Source organism: Chamaea fasciata, unplaced genomic scaffold (genome assembly GCF_029207755.1).
Source record: "Chamaea fasciata isolate MVZ Bird 193981 ecotype frontalis unplaced genomic scaffold, bChaFas1.0.hap1 SCAF_3, whole genome shotgun sequence".
In the NCBI taxonomy this organism is placed as follows: domain Eukaryota; kingdom Metazoa; phylum Chordata; class Aves; order Passeriformes; family Sylviidae; genus Chamaea; species Chamaea fasciata.
Genome location: NW_027094088.1, coordinates 79905757 through 79918156, shown reverse-complemented (window position 1 = coordinate 79918156; position 12400 = coordinate 79905757). Strand labels below are relative to the sequence as shown.

At 43.2% G+C, this 12400-nt stretch overlaps 1 protein-coding gene across 1 annotated transcript; it reads left to right on the top strand.

Annotated features, from left to right (window-relative positions):
* The first annotated feature begins 1282 nt into the window (after positions 1-1282).
* On the top strand, positions 1283-12400 carry PRSS35 (serine protease 35). The gene is made up of 2 exons (XM_066179614.1): positions 1283-1366; positions 7025-12400. Exon 2 carries the CDS (start codon positions 7041-7043, stop codon positions 8280-8282), a length of 1242 nt encoding a protein of 413 aa, XP_066035711.1. The 5' UTR covers positions 1283-1366; positions 7025-7040; the 3' UTR covers positions 8283-12400.

The following is a 12400-nucleotide window of genomic DNA, read 5'->3' as shown; positions in this document are numbered from 1 at the left end:
TTCCTTCACCTGCCTCATAAAATCTCTGAGTCTGAAATACTGGTGGCAGTGCAAGTGCAGGAGGGAACTACTGCCTTCGGTAATGCAACCCAACATTGCTGTTGCAAAGCCCTTGGTCTCACCCAGTGTGGAAGCTCTTATGTTCAATAAATTGCTTGTAAAACGTAACTACTTTACCTACATTTCTGTCTTACCTTGTCAATTACATCGATAATTCTCCAGATCATTTTCTCCAGCACATGAATTATCATTATATTATTACTATTTCGCTTTGTTTTTCAGTTGTGTGCACAAACAACAAAGCCAGGACTGCAAACAAAATCTACATTTTGAAGAAATAAGCCTCAGTCTTCAAAATGAAACTGCAGGCTGCAGTTTACTGGCCAACACCTTACTTCCAACCTGTTTACAAATTTGGATCCATTCGTTTTTCGAAGTAAAGACTTTTAAAGGAGGAATATGCCTATGATTAAAAGAACGAAGCAGCACTCTAGAGATCTCACTCTGATCTCCAGCAATGCCACAAATTTCCTGCTGGTTTTGGCAAATCAGTGGGCCTTCATTTAGCATGAAATGAGTTTTCAGCAGATGAGCTCAATGGAAGTGCTCGGGTTAAGCACTTGCAGAACTGCTTAGTGAGGGTACTTATCACCTCGTGCGTCTGTGTGGCAGTAGAAAGAGCGGGGATGGTTCAGAGGAGGGGGGCAGGGAGGGTTCCTGAGGAGCGAGGCGCTCCAGAGGAGCGGGACTGGGAGACGGGCGAGGGCAGGGAGGAGCGGGCAGGCCACGGGCCGTGGGAACGCCATTCCCCGCTCCTCGCCTTCCCCAGGAGCGCTCCGGCGGGGCAGGGAGCAGCTCTCCCCGCTGCCGCCACCCACACAGGTGGAGCGGTGCGAGCCCGGCTGTCCTTCCCTTGGGACGGGGTCCCTCCACCTCCCCGCTTGTCCCCGCCCCGCCACCCCGGCCCGGCAGCCTCTCCCGCCCCGTCCCTGTGCGGGTCACCCCGGCCCCGCGCCCGGCGCCCAGAGGAAGCCGCTGCCGGGGCGATGAGCGTCCCCGCCCCGCAGGCAGAGCCCCTTCTTCCCTTCCCATCTGAGGAGACACCGGGATCTGCCTCCGCTCCCCTCGGCCCTCCCCCTCGGCTTCCTCCCTTTCGCCTTCTTTCTTTTTTCCCTGTTTTTTTTTTTTTTTTTTTTTTTCCTTTTTCCATCCCCTCCCCCGCCTGGGAAGACCTGGCCGCTCCCCCCGCCCCGTGCTCAGTAGCCGCGGGCGCTGGGCGGCGGACGAGCGGCGCGGAGCGGGGAGCCGGGAGCCTGAGCCCCGGGGCTGCGGCCGCCCTGCCCTCCGTCCGTCTGCGGGCTGCCAGGTATGACCGAGACCCTTCCCGGCGTCGGCCTCCGGGGAAGAGGCAGCCCCCGGAGACCTGGGTGGGCAGGAGCGGAGCTGGGGATGGGGACTGAGGGGGATTGCCCGGCGCCGGGGACCGGGCAGCGCGAGGTAACCAGCGTCTCTAAGGTGATAGTTTTTCGCGGTGTCATTCTTTCTACGCGGGTCGTTTCAAGAAAAAAAAAAAAAAAAAAGAGAGAGAGAGAGAGAGGGGGCTGAGCGATGTCAGTACCTTGAGTTTGGCAGCTGAGATGTTTTGTATAAAGTTCCTGCCTCTTTAGCCTGATGGATGTATTTTTGATAGGACTAAAACGCCACGCGTTTATCTGGTCCTTGTTTTTCATATTTGAAGCCGGTTTCACAAGACGGCTTAACTGGTCTGAGGCAAGGGTATATTTATTGGCTTTTCTCTGTGCTGTGCCTTCTGCGGGGAGCAGGAAAGGAGCCTCTTCACCCTTCAAAACAAACTCCTTTAATTCTGATTCATCCCCTCAGTATTAGCGCTACCATCTCCAGGCTCCTCTGGAATTGACACTAATTTCATCCAGATTCGTCACTGCTGGAAGCAGATTTATCTTGGAATAGCAAAAATAAAAGAGCTGTGCCAAGGTATTTAACTTGCAAGCTTTGTAGAGTGGGGAAACTCTTTTGGATCAGTCGCGGAAACGCTGAGCCTCCTGCGGAAAGCAGGACCAGGGGATGCCTAAGGAGGGATATAAGCTTACTCCCCAAATCCTCCTCTTCTTCCAGGACAGCCCTGGGCTTTAACACACGAACACACAGGAGCGGCCGGCAACAGCGGAGAGGGCAGAGGAAAGGCGGCCATCCCGGCAAAGCCCTGCCGTCCCCGCCGTTCCTCCGGCCGGTTCCCGGTCCGTGCCCACCCGCTGCCGTCGCGGGGCCGCTGCCCGGCTGGCAGGGCTGGACCCCCGGAGCCGCTGAGCAGCAGAGCAGTGGCCTGCGCACGACCGGATTCCCCTCCGGCTCCTCCCGGCGCGGCGGAGCGGGGAGAGGATCCCGGGGAGAGGATCCCGGGGAGAGGATCCCGGGGAGAGGATCCCGGGGAGAGGATCCCGGGGAGAGGACCCCGGGGCGGGAGCGGCGGCGGGCGCGGGGCTGAGCTGGGCACGGGGCCGCCGCCGGCGCTGCGAGAGCGCCGCCCCGCGGCCGCGGAGGGCACTGCGCCACGGCGGGAGCCCCGCGCCAGCGCCGCTTACTCGCGGCCCTTCATTTTCCCCGCGAGTGGGATTTCAGAAATGAGCTGACACGCCTGCCGTGTAAAATTAGTTCTTCCTATGAGTACTGAAGCTGCCTAAATTTTTGTAAGAGCCGGGAGCCGCAGTGGGTTTTTCTTCCCGCAAGTCGGAGAGCAGGACAACATCCATACACCACTGTACAGTGAGTGCATCTGGAGGAGGGAAGGCGGAGCAGTGGTGGATAACATTAGGGCAATGGTTTCTTCCAGGGAGCGCGAGATATCACAAATTTTTTCTCTGTTTTGCTTTGTCAGAGTAGAACTGCGAATTCCAACTTTCAGGTCGTTTCAAGAATAAGGCCAAAAGCAGTTAAAGGAGATGGTTACTATAGCAGCCTCTCGTATTTTACAACCTGGAAATTGCATTTAAAATTGTGTAAGCTTAGTTTGAAATGTGTCGACTTTCCTACAAGAAGAAGGAAACACCAGGGTAGAGGCTGCACTGAACAGACCAAGATAAAACATTGTCAGGAAGCTGGACTGAATTTTTCTTCTGTCTGAGCAACACTGACATGTAAATTTATTCCATGATAGCTTGAAGAGAAACCTGTTCTAGTTCTGCTTGACTATAAGCCTTTTCCTGAGCATCTGTCATGCATTCAGCTGGAGTAAGGTAGATTATAATGACAAAATATTTGAAGGATATCCCCACAAATTAGGTCGTTTTTGTTCTGTGGATACAGAAAGGTTTAATGTTGGAAGAAAGAAATGAGAAGAACTAAAAGTAGTTTCACTTGTATGGGTATGCCTGGTAGCTGGAATGCCACCAAAATTATCAGCTGAGTTTGGAAACTGGAGGAAGAATTTCAACATTTTCATATAGCTGGGGATCTCTCTCTTTCTGGTTTCCATCTTGTCTTCTCTCAAGCAATTCGTCATACCTTAAAGAGCTGCCTCAAGAATTCCAATTGTTGTAAGCCAACCCAAAATCTGTATGGGAAAGGAGAGAAGGAAAGGAGAGGACAGAGCATCTTGGAGGATGGAGGAAGAGTAGAGAACAGGTAGCATGTTGAGGGTTTTTTTCTTGCAATCAGCTTGAAGCCTTCTCAGAACATTTCCTCCTTCCCCTGGCGGCTGTATTCTCTCTCTCCTTCTCCAGCCCTGCAAAGTTATATTTGCACCCATCTACACATTTACATCCTGGTTATCTGGCAAGAGGAGCCCTGTGTTTCCCTTTTGCCAGCAGCCTATACTTGGCCTTGGAAACTGCTGACATTGCCCGTGCTTGGAGTTGGCCTCCTCTAAACAGTAGAGATGGGGTTAGTAAACAGATCTTAAATGCATGGCTGGAAACAACAAAGCTGCCTAGCAGAACCACTGCTCTGGTCTGTAATGAGAATTACCATGTTTATCAAGTTTCTTGAACTTCTTCCAGTTACCCTGAAGTGTAGTTAGTTCATTCCCAGTGACAAGTGGTTCATTATAAATGAAGAAAATCTTGGCTTCCAAGACTGCCTTTGTAAGTAGTGAGCACTTGAGTATTGTGTTTCAAATAGAAGGCTCCAAGGCATCTATTGAAGGTTCTGTGCTTTGAATGTTGGGCTGGTTTTTTGTTGTTGTTTATTTTTTTCCTCTCTCTAAAGAGTGGCAGAAGGGAAACATAGTACTCCACCCATTTTCTTGCAGAAAGTCTCTCTGTAAAGCAGAGAGGAAAAAATGGACTTCTCTATAAACTTAGTTATGAGATCATCTGGGAAGGCATTAGCCATCACAGTGGAATGACATCAACCCAGACTTTCTGTGTGAGCAAGCAGTTAATAACTGGACTTTCCTTAGGGCTCACAAAGTTCAGCTACAGAGGAATATCAAATATCCAGACCCTGAAGAAAAGCTGAGAAAGGGAGGAGTATTCTAGGGAAAAAAAAAAATAAATTCTCAAGCCTGACATTAGAACCGTCTTGTTCAGCAGCTATATTAGGGCAAAGCAAATTTAAACAGCTTTTCTACATTAATATCATATTATTTATCCACACACCATGCTAGTTTGTGACAGGCTGGAAATAAAGACAAGGAGATGCTTCCTCATACAACGTGGAGTAAAGCTGTGGAACTCCTGGATGCAGAACTTTATGGCTACAAAATTCTATATGTATTCAAGGGAAAACTGTCAAACTATAGAAGAGAAATGAACTAAGGTTTCCTTACACTACAGAAACTACCTCTGCTCTAAAGTCCACCAAGTACAACTGGCTGTAATTAAGAAACTGTAAGGGAGGAGGAGCATATATGGTTGCCCCATTCCTATCCCTATCATCTACCCTAGGCAACCACAATTAGTGTCAGAAATAGGATTTTAGGACAGGCAGGCCTTTGGTCAGGCCATGAAGCTATTATGTTCCCATTATAGTATTTTTTTTATTCTAGCACCTTCTAACTTACCCACAGATATGTAAAATAGTAATTCCTCCTCAGATTTAATACTAATTGAGCAATAACTGAACAAACATTTTGAAGGCAACTTTGTGTATCAAAGTTAATGTTTAAATGTGCGCATTTCTGCTATACCAATAAGCTAGACTGGTGTGAGCAACTAGTGTCCCTTTACAAAATCTTGTGCCTGGGGTGATTCCCCAGATCTGCTTTCAAAACTCTCAGATATCTTTTCATATAACGACGTACACCCCAGGGCCCAGACCTGTGAGTCACTGTTATCTCCAGATGTCTTAGGAAAGTCCACACATCTTCTCCAAGACCTGAGTTAGCTCCTTTAAAGCCAGGGAGGGTTTCCTTGTATTGTAAAATGTATATATCCTAGTAAGTGCACTCCAGCTCAAAGTTAGTGTTCCATTCTGGCAAAGGTGAAAGTATCAAAACTATGCTAAAACAATTCCACGCTCTGAACTTGGCATCAGAAGCAACAAGCTGTGGTTGAACTCCAGTGCTTACTTAACTAAAAAAATTATAAGTATTACTTATTATAGACAACAAATATGTCTATGGAGTAAAGATGCCTCAAAATTCATAGGAGTCACTGGTACATTATACAGCTTTGAAAGCGGTGTTCCCACTTCTTTTTCCATATACCCCTATTTTTCATGCTAGATCTTCAGCTAGCCTGTAGCCAGGATGTTTCACTGGAGAGCACCACTTCTATTATTCTGAACTAAAATTAAGGAAAGTGGTTATGTTTGCCCTGGCCTATACTGCCATTGCAATGTAAACCAGAGAGCTTAACCACATACAAATCCTTGAATTGCTTGGCTTTTAAAGTTTAATCATAGACCCTTTCTTTCTTCACTGCTGAGGTTTCCATGTAATTGGAATGAAGGATGTTGGAACTGAGCACAGGTTTCCCAGTGGCAGCTGCCAGTAGTTGGATAATGCCACTGACATCAGTGCTGCCAAAAGAGAAAAATGGTCTTTTCAGTAAAGTTTTGAGTTCAGAATCAAGAGTTCTGGGTTCAGTTTCTGGCTCTGCCTCAGACTTCTAACAATGTTACATTTTTCCTGCATGTTTCCCAACTACAGATGGGAATAATACTGCTTTTTGTCTTTCCCATTTAAAAAATGAGCTTTTGGTGTGGTGTATCACCCAATCTAGATGGGGCTTTCCACATGTGACCATAAAGCACAGAAAGCACAGTTCTTACAGCCTTTGTGGGATCCTGAAAAAGGCATGGGATGAGTCACCAGGCTTGTTCCTCCTACTTGGCTGAGCTTTGCTGCATGTATATATAACCAGGAGACTCCTCTACACCAGCAACATTCTCCTTTCCTCATCTTTCTGTCTGTCCTAGAAAACCTTGGTTCCTTGGGATGGCAGTTAGCAAAGTGCCATTTTTCATACAGGCAGGTTCATAGTTCTCAGTTGGGTGGGTAATGGAGAACCACTGGTGACTTTTAAGTCAGCTAAAGCCACGTTTTGGCCATTATATGAAAGAGCACAATTGGTCTGGTTTCCCAAGGGTTCCTAGGCCTCATGAGTGTAATCTGTCTATCAATCTTTGCTTGGATCCCAACTTTTGAATGCACTGAGGGTTTTCAACTATGTCCTACCTTCAACTATACAACTACAGAAAAGAGAAGCAGAAACATAATATGTAACTGCAAACCTTTGGAATAAATAAAACCAGGCTGCTCTACTGAGTGGAATGACTCAGACTGCTGTCCACTCAGGGAAAAACAGGTAAAAATCAGCTGGTTTCATCTTCCAGTAACTAGCTCAGCATGGATGCTGGCTGAATTATCTGCATCCATCTTGCTAGAAACAATTGGAAGAGTCAGAGGAAATACAGGGAATATCTGAGGCATTTCTATTTTGAGCAGATTGTAGAATTCTGTTTCACTATAGTCAGTTCTAAAATTGCATGATTATACTTAGAAGATCCTAAGATAAGTGTATATTTCCAAAGTGTATTTTCAAATCTCTCTTTCTTGTTTTAGAAAAAATTAAAATAAAATGGAGCACATGTTACTGCTATTCATATTTTTCATACCTATATTGGGTCTCAGTAATGGAACAGAAACTGAACAAGATTTTACTTGGCACTTAAAGAAGATTCCCCAGATTGTGAGAGAAAGAACTTTCTCCCTCGACAGCCCTAAATTTGAAGCAAAACCCAAATTAGAGCTGAACAGTGTATGTGGGATTGAATGTCAAAGAAAACTGCCAGTGCCAAGCTTGTCTGACTTGAAGAACCTCTTATCCTATGAGACTGTTTTTGAAAATGGCACACGGACCCTGACGGAAGTGAATGTCCTCGGAGCAGTGCTTGACCCAGCTGCCAACACAACCACACGAAGGCCTTTGAGAAAGAAGAGGCAGATCTATGGAACAGACAGTAGGTTCAGCATCTATGACAAGAGGTTTATGACCAACTTTCCATTCAACACAGCTGTGAAGATCTCCACGGGCTGCAGTGGCATTCTGGTTTCCCCCAAGCACGTACTAACAGCAGCCCACTGTCTGCACAATGGCAAGGATTATGTTAAGGGCAGCAAGAGGCTGAGGGTGGGCCTGATGAAGACAAAATCCAGGGGCAACGGCAGGAAACGCAAAGGTGCTAAAAGAGGTAGGAGAGAAATTTCTGCAGCCAAAGAGGATCCCAAAGCTGCCACAGAATCAAGGCGACAATCCAAAGGTGATGAGAGAAAGCAGAGGCGATCTGGGAGGAAGCAAGGGACCTCAGATGGTCTGCCCTCCTTCCAGTGGACCCGAGTGAAGAGTACACACATCCCAAAAGGCTGGTTTAAGGGTGTCTCTGGGGATATTGCCCTGGATTATGATTATGCTGTTCTTGAGCTCAAGCGTCCCCACAAAAGGAAATATATGGAGCTGGGAATCAGCCCAACAATCAAAATGATGCCTGGGAGCATGATCCACTTCTCAGGTTTTGACAATGATCGGTCTGGGCAGCTGGTCTACAGATTTTGTAGCATTTCTGATGAGTCCAACGATCTGTTTTATCAGTACTGTGATGCTGAGCCTGGCTCCACAGGGTCTGGCATCTATCTCCGTCTGAAGGAGCCAAACAAAAAGAAGTGGAAACGCAAGATCATCGCTGTTTACTCAGGCCATCAGTGGGTGGACATCAATGGCGAACAGCAGGATTACAATGTAGCAGTACGAATTACTCCTCTCAAATATGCCCAGATTTGCTTCTGGATACATGGGAATGATGGGAATTGCACACAAGGCTGAAGAGAGCCTCACCTCACTCGCTTAGCACCCTCACTGCCGTGGAGTGAAAGGCGGCCACAACAGTGACTGGAAGAACATCACTCCACATCAGAATGTTTCTGAACTCACAGCTTGCAAGTAGTGCTATGGTGACTTAAGGAATGCTGAATTGCTAGGGGAAGGGTAAAATTGTCAGACAAAGTATTTCTAATTGTAATCAACCTAGATACGCACTTAAAATCCCAAACTATATTTATGTTTGAAATTGTGATAAATTCAAGTCATTCATGAGGAAAAAAATGGCTGCACCTGTTTGTCATTTTTTTCCCCAGGGAAAGGGGAAACATCTCAAACTGGTGTTATTAAACAATATCTTTTTTTTTTTCCAATGGATTTACTTTTCTCAGGGTTCTGTTCCAATTCTTCAAATGCAACTTGTGCATACAGCATGTTACTGTATGTGCAGAATGATCCAGAGCACTGCATGAGAACAAGATGTTATTCTGGCATTCTCTAAAGACCACAGGTCCGTGTTGAGAAGCAGCACTATAATTAATGATTGTTAGTTTGGAAAACTTCCTCTTCTGGTTGCTGCAGAAACAGTCCCATGGAAATTCCAGATTTATGTAGCTGAGGGTTGGTTACACCTTAAAGACAAATTCACTTCATTGCTCAGTAAAAACAGCAAAAAAGAAGTTAACAAACAAAAGTTTCCATGTTTGGAAGAGGAAGACGCATCTGGACATAGTTTAATGCCTTTAAACATTCTTTGAGAGGCTATAAAATCTTAAACACACGCATTTGCCTTCCAATTAGTATTTGGAGAACTGTAGGTTTAGTTTCTAGTCAAATGTTTAGTTTCACCACTGGGGGAAATCACTGACTCCTGAAGTGGCTACTTGACAATCATTTGGAGCTTCACAGATGATATATTTTTGGGGTGCTAAACATTTCTTCAGTTTTTATAAATTACTTTTGTATGAGTTCAGCTTCATAGATAGGATAGTATGTATTAGAATGGGAGCTGGAAATCAATATTTTAGTTTGGCTTTATACAGTTTTGCAAAGTGTGTGGTTTTAATCATGTTATACTCAGATTCCATCTCAACATGATTCACAAGGTTAACTAAAAATTTCTCCCAACTAAATTATAGCACCTTCTGAATGGTAGAACTATCCTGTGCATTATAAAAGGTATCTTGTTAGATAGCAGCAGTAGTTAGAGAATAATTTGGTTCAATATGTTTGCAGAACCATGTATTTAATGAAGACTGCAGACACAAACTGAGCTTGACTTTTACACACCTTTAAACACAAACCACATTCTTAACAACTGTTGTTGATTGCTATATAAGTCTATATATTTTATTTTATGTCAAGATTTTGAATTACACAGAGTTGTTATGGTGCTATATGTTAATCTAATAACATAAAAAGATACTGTGCCTTTCTGATCATATCCTTTGGGTTTCAATACTTTCAGAGTATTCACCACCACAATATTTAATTTTTTTACCATAAATTTATGCTGACCAAAATCCTTTTCTTCCTGTGCAGGAGAAAAAAATACAACAAGTTTTTAAAATACTATTTGTTTGTTGGAATCTTTAAGACATGCTTATATTATCTTTTGATGAAATAAGATGATTTTAAATAACCCATTTTTTTGTTAGATGGTTGAAAGTACATAACCTGACACACTGAATGTGCAGGCAACTTTGTCATTATTGCCATATTATTGCCAAAGCATAAAAATTTAAGACTTGCTTCCATATCATAACCCTAACAATATTTCATTCACTGGAAGAGATCTCACTTTAAAGGAAACTATTTCTGTTAATGTCAGCCTTCCCAGGGAACACTCAACTTTTCTTCCTTTATTATGTTTTAATTTTATTTTGTGTGATTGTTTGCAGAAAACTAATAATAATTTTTAAAGTTTAGAAATAAATCTCTAAGATTTTAGGGTTAATTATTTTTTATTGTTGTTAACATCTCTATTAACACATGTGGCTTTGCTGACAGTAATTTTAAATCACCTCAGTCCAGTATTTAATACTCTTGCTCTGTGCAACCGATTTATATTATTCTTTAGTCAGATCCATAAGGTTTTCTTAAGTGCCTTTTTCCATAGTTACTGTGACAAATAAGGTACCACATCATTAATCTAATACAAGACAACCCAGGTCCATGGATTTTTTATAATTATTGTCCTTATTGATTTGGGTCCAAAACTGATCAAGATAAGGGGGCTTAGTAAATTTCCTTGTTTTATTGAGTTTAATTTAGGTGTGCTCCTCCTCAGAACCAGTAAAATCTATTTCTTTATCGCTTTGGGAATTGGGAGCAATTTTTGTTGTCAGCTTCCAAATGGTCTTGTTATAATAATTATCTGTTGTAAATATCTCAGCTGCAACCTGAGGTTCTCATACCAGGTTGATAAAAACTCTTCATTTTCAGAGAATAAATACTAGATGCTCAGTGCTTCATTTTGTGGTACTAAGAGATTAAAGAGGTTGGCCAGAGCAACATAAAAATTAATTTCAAACAAACAAACAAACAAACAAGCAAATCTGTGTCTTTGTGCCCATGCACAAACACATGAAAATATACAGGCTTGGAGGTGTTGTTTTGATTGAGTTTTGGTGTTGTCAGGACCTTCAGGCCAAGGAATAAAGGTAGAAGAAGACACAGACAAAATGTTTTTCATGTTGTCTCAGCATGCTAGGCAATAGTTTGGTCTTCCACTTGGCCTGAGGAGAAGTCAAGGGGGTTATCTGCAATGTGAAAAGTTAAGTCTAAGTTTGTGTTAAGTTAACAAAAGAAAAGCACAACATTATGTAGGGAAATGAGTTCTGTTGTATAAGGTAAAGACTACCCAATGCTTCAATAATTGCTTAAAGAAACTCCTTGACTCCTTAAGATTTACCATCTTAATTTTGCAGATTTATGTGTCTATATGGTGTATGAATCAGCACGAATATGGCTTAAATAAAAAAAATAACTCATCCACATGTGAAGGAGAGAAGCAGCTGGGGAGTTCTTTCTATTCTGCTGATAAGGGATGACCTGGCAGCAAACAGCAAATAAAACAGAAAGAAAGAAAGAATGAAGTACATGGTATAGAAGACCAGGAAGATGGAAGTTGTGTGAAAAGGAAAAAGAAAGTGTGCGAAGTAACAGATGAAATGGCTGCAAGGTAGCAGAGGCACTGATTGTGAGAAAGAGAAGGCAGATGGTAGACACTTAATGGTATAAATTGAGATGTTAAATTCACAAGTTTCATGAGCAATTTTTCACTGTTAAAGATAAGGCTTTTCTTCCCAGCCAACAGCAACAAGGAAAGGGCTGTGAGAGGACTCAGGCTGTGGCAGGGGACCACTAACAGGCAGGGGTTTTGACCCTGATCTACAATCCATGCCTGAATTTGAAGGGATTATGCTTCTGTTCATTCAGGGTCCTTGGAAAGCAACAGATTGGTGTTCTGACCAAAAGGCTTGGCAGTATGAACCTCCCAGTACACCGCATCACCAAGAGTGTAGTGAGTAAGGGGAGTTTCTCAAACCTGACCTTTTGTTGGGATTCTTGTAAAAGCTGTTCTCCACTGGGAAAAAAAACAAACAAAAATTCTCATACTTAAGGCATTTAAATGTTGGCTCCATTTTTTGCATGTATCTAGAAATTCTAGGCAATAAATTTTTTTCAAGTGTCTTCTGTTTGTGTTTGGCATCTGTAGAAATTTAATCAACTGCTTCTAATTTTAAAGCACAGATTATTGCAAATAGTTCCATCTACAAATTCCTGGATTAAAGAATGACTGGGGGGAAAAAAAGAACGTTATTAAATTGAAAGCTTAAAATTTCACTCTAATCTCAAAGGATTTGGAAGTATATTTGGGTCCCCTTTGCACCAGCCTTTTGCTCCAAGTGTCAGAGCATTTAGGTTAAAAACCTCCAGAAGCAGCTTTGAGGATTCTTTCATGCTCTTGGCTTTTTTAAGACTGACAGAAAACTGTATAATATTTTTAACTGTACAAAATGACAAGCCATTTGAGAAAATAAATCCAAACTTCTGCTCTGATATTATATGATGCACTTACTATGTCAATAAATATTTTCTGTTGTTTTTCTTTTCCTCTA

Excerpts from the sequence above, each read along its gene's own strand:
- PRSS35 (XM_066179614.1), top strand. The coding sequence starts at position 7,041 with ATGGAGCACATGTTACTGCTATTCATATTTTTCATACCTATATTGGGT.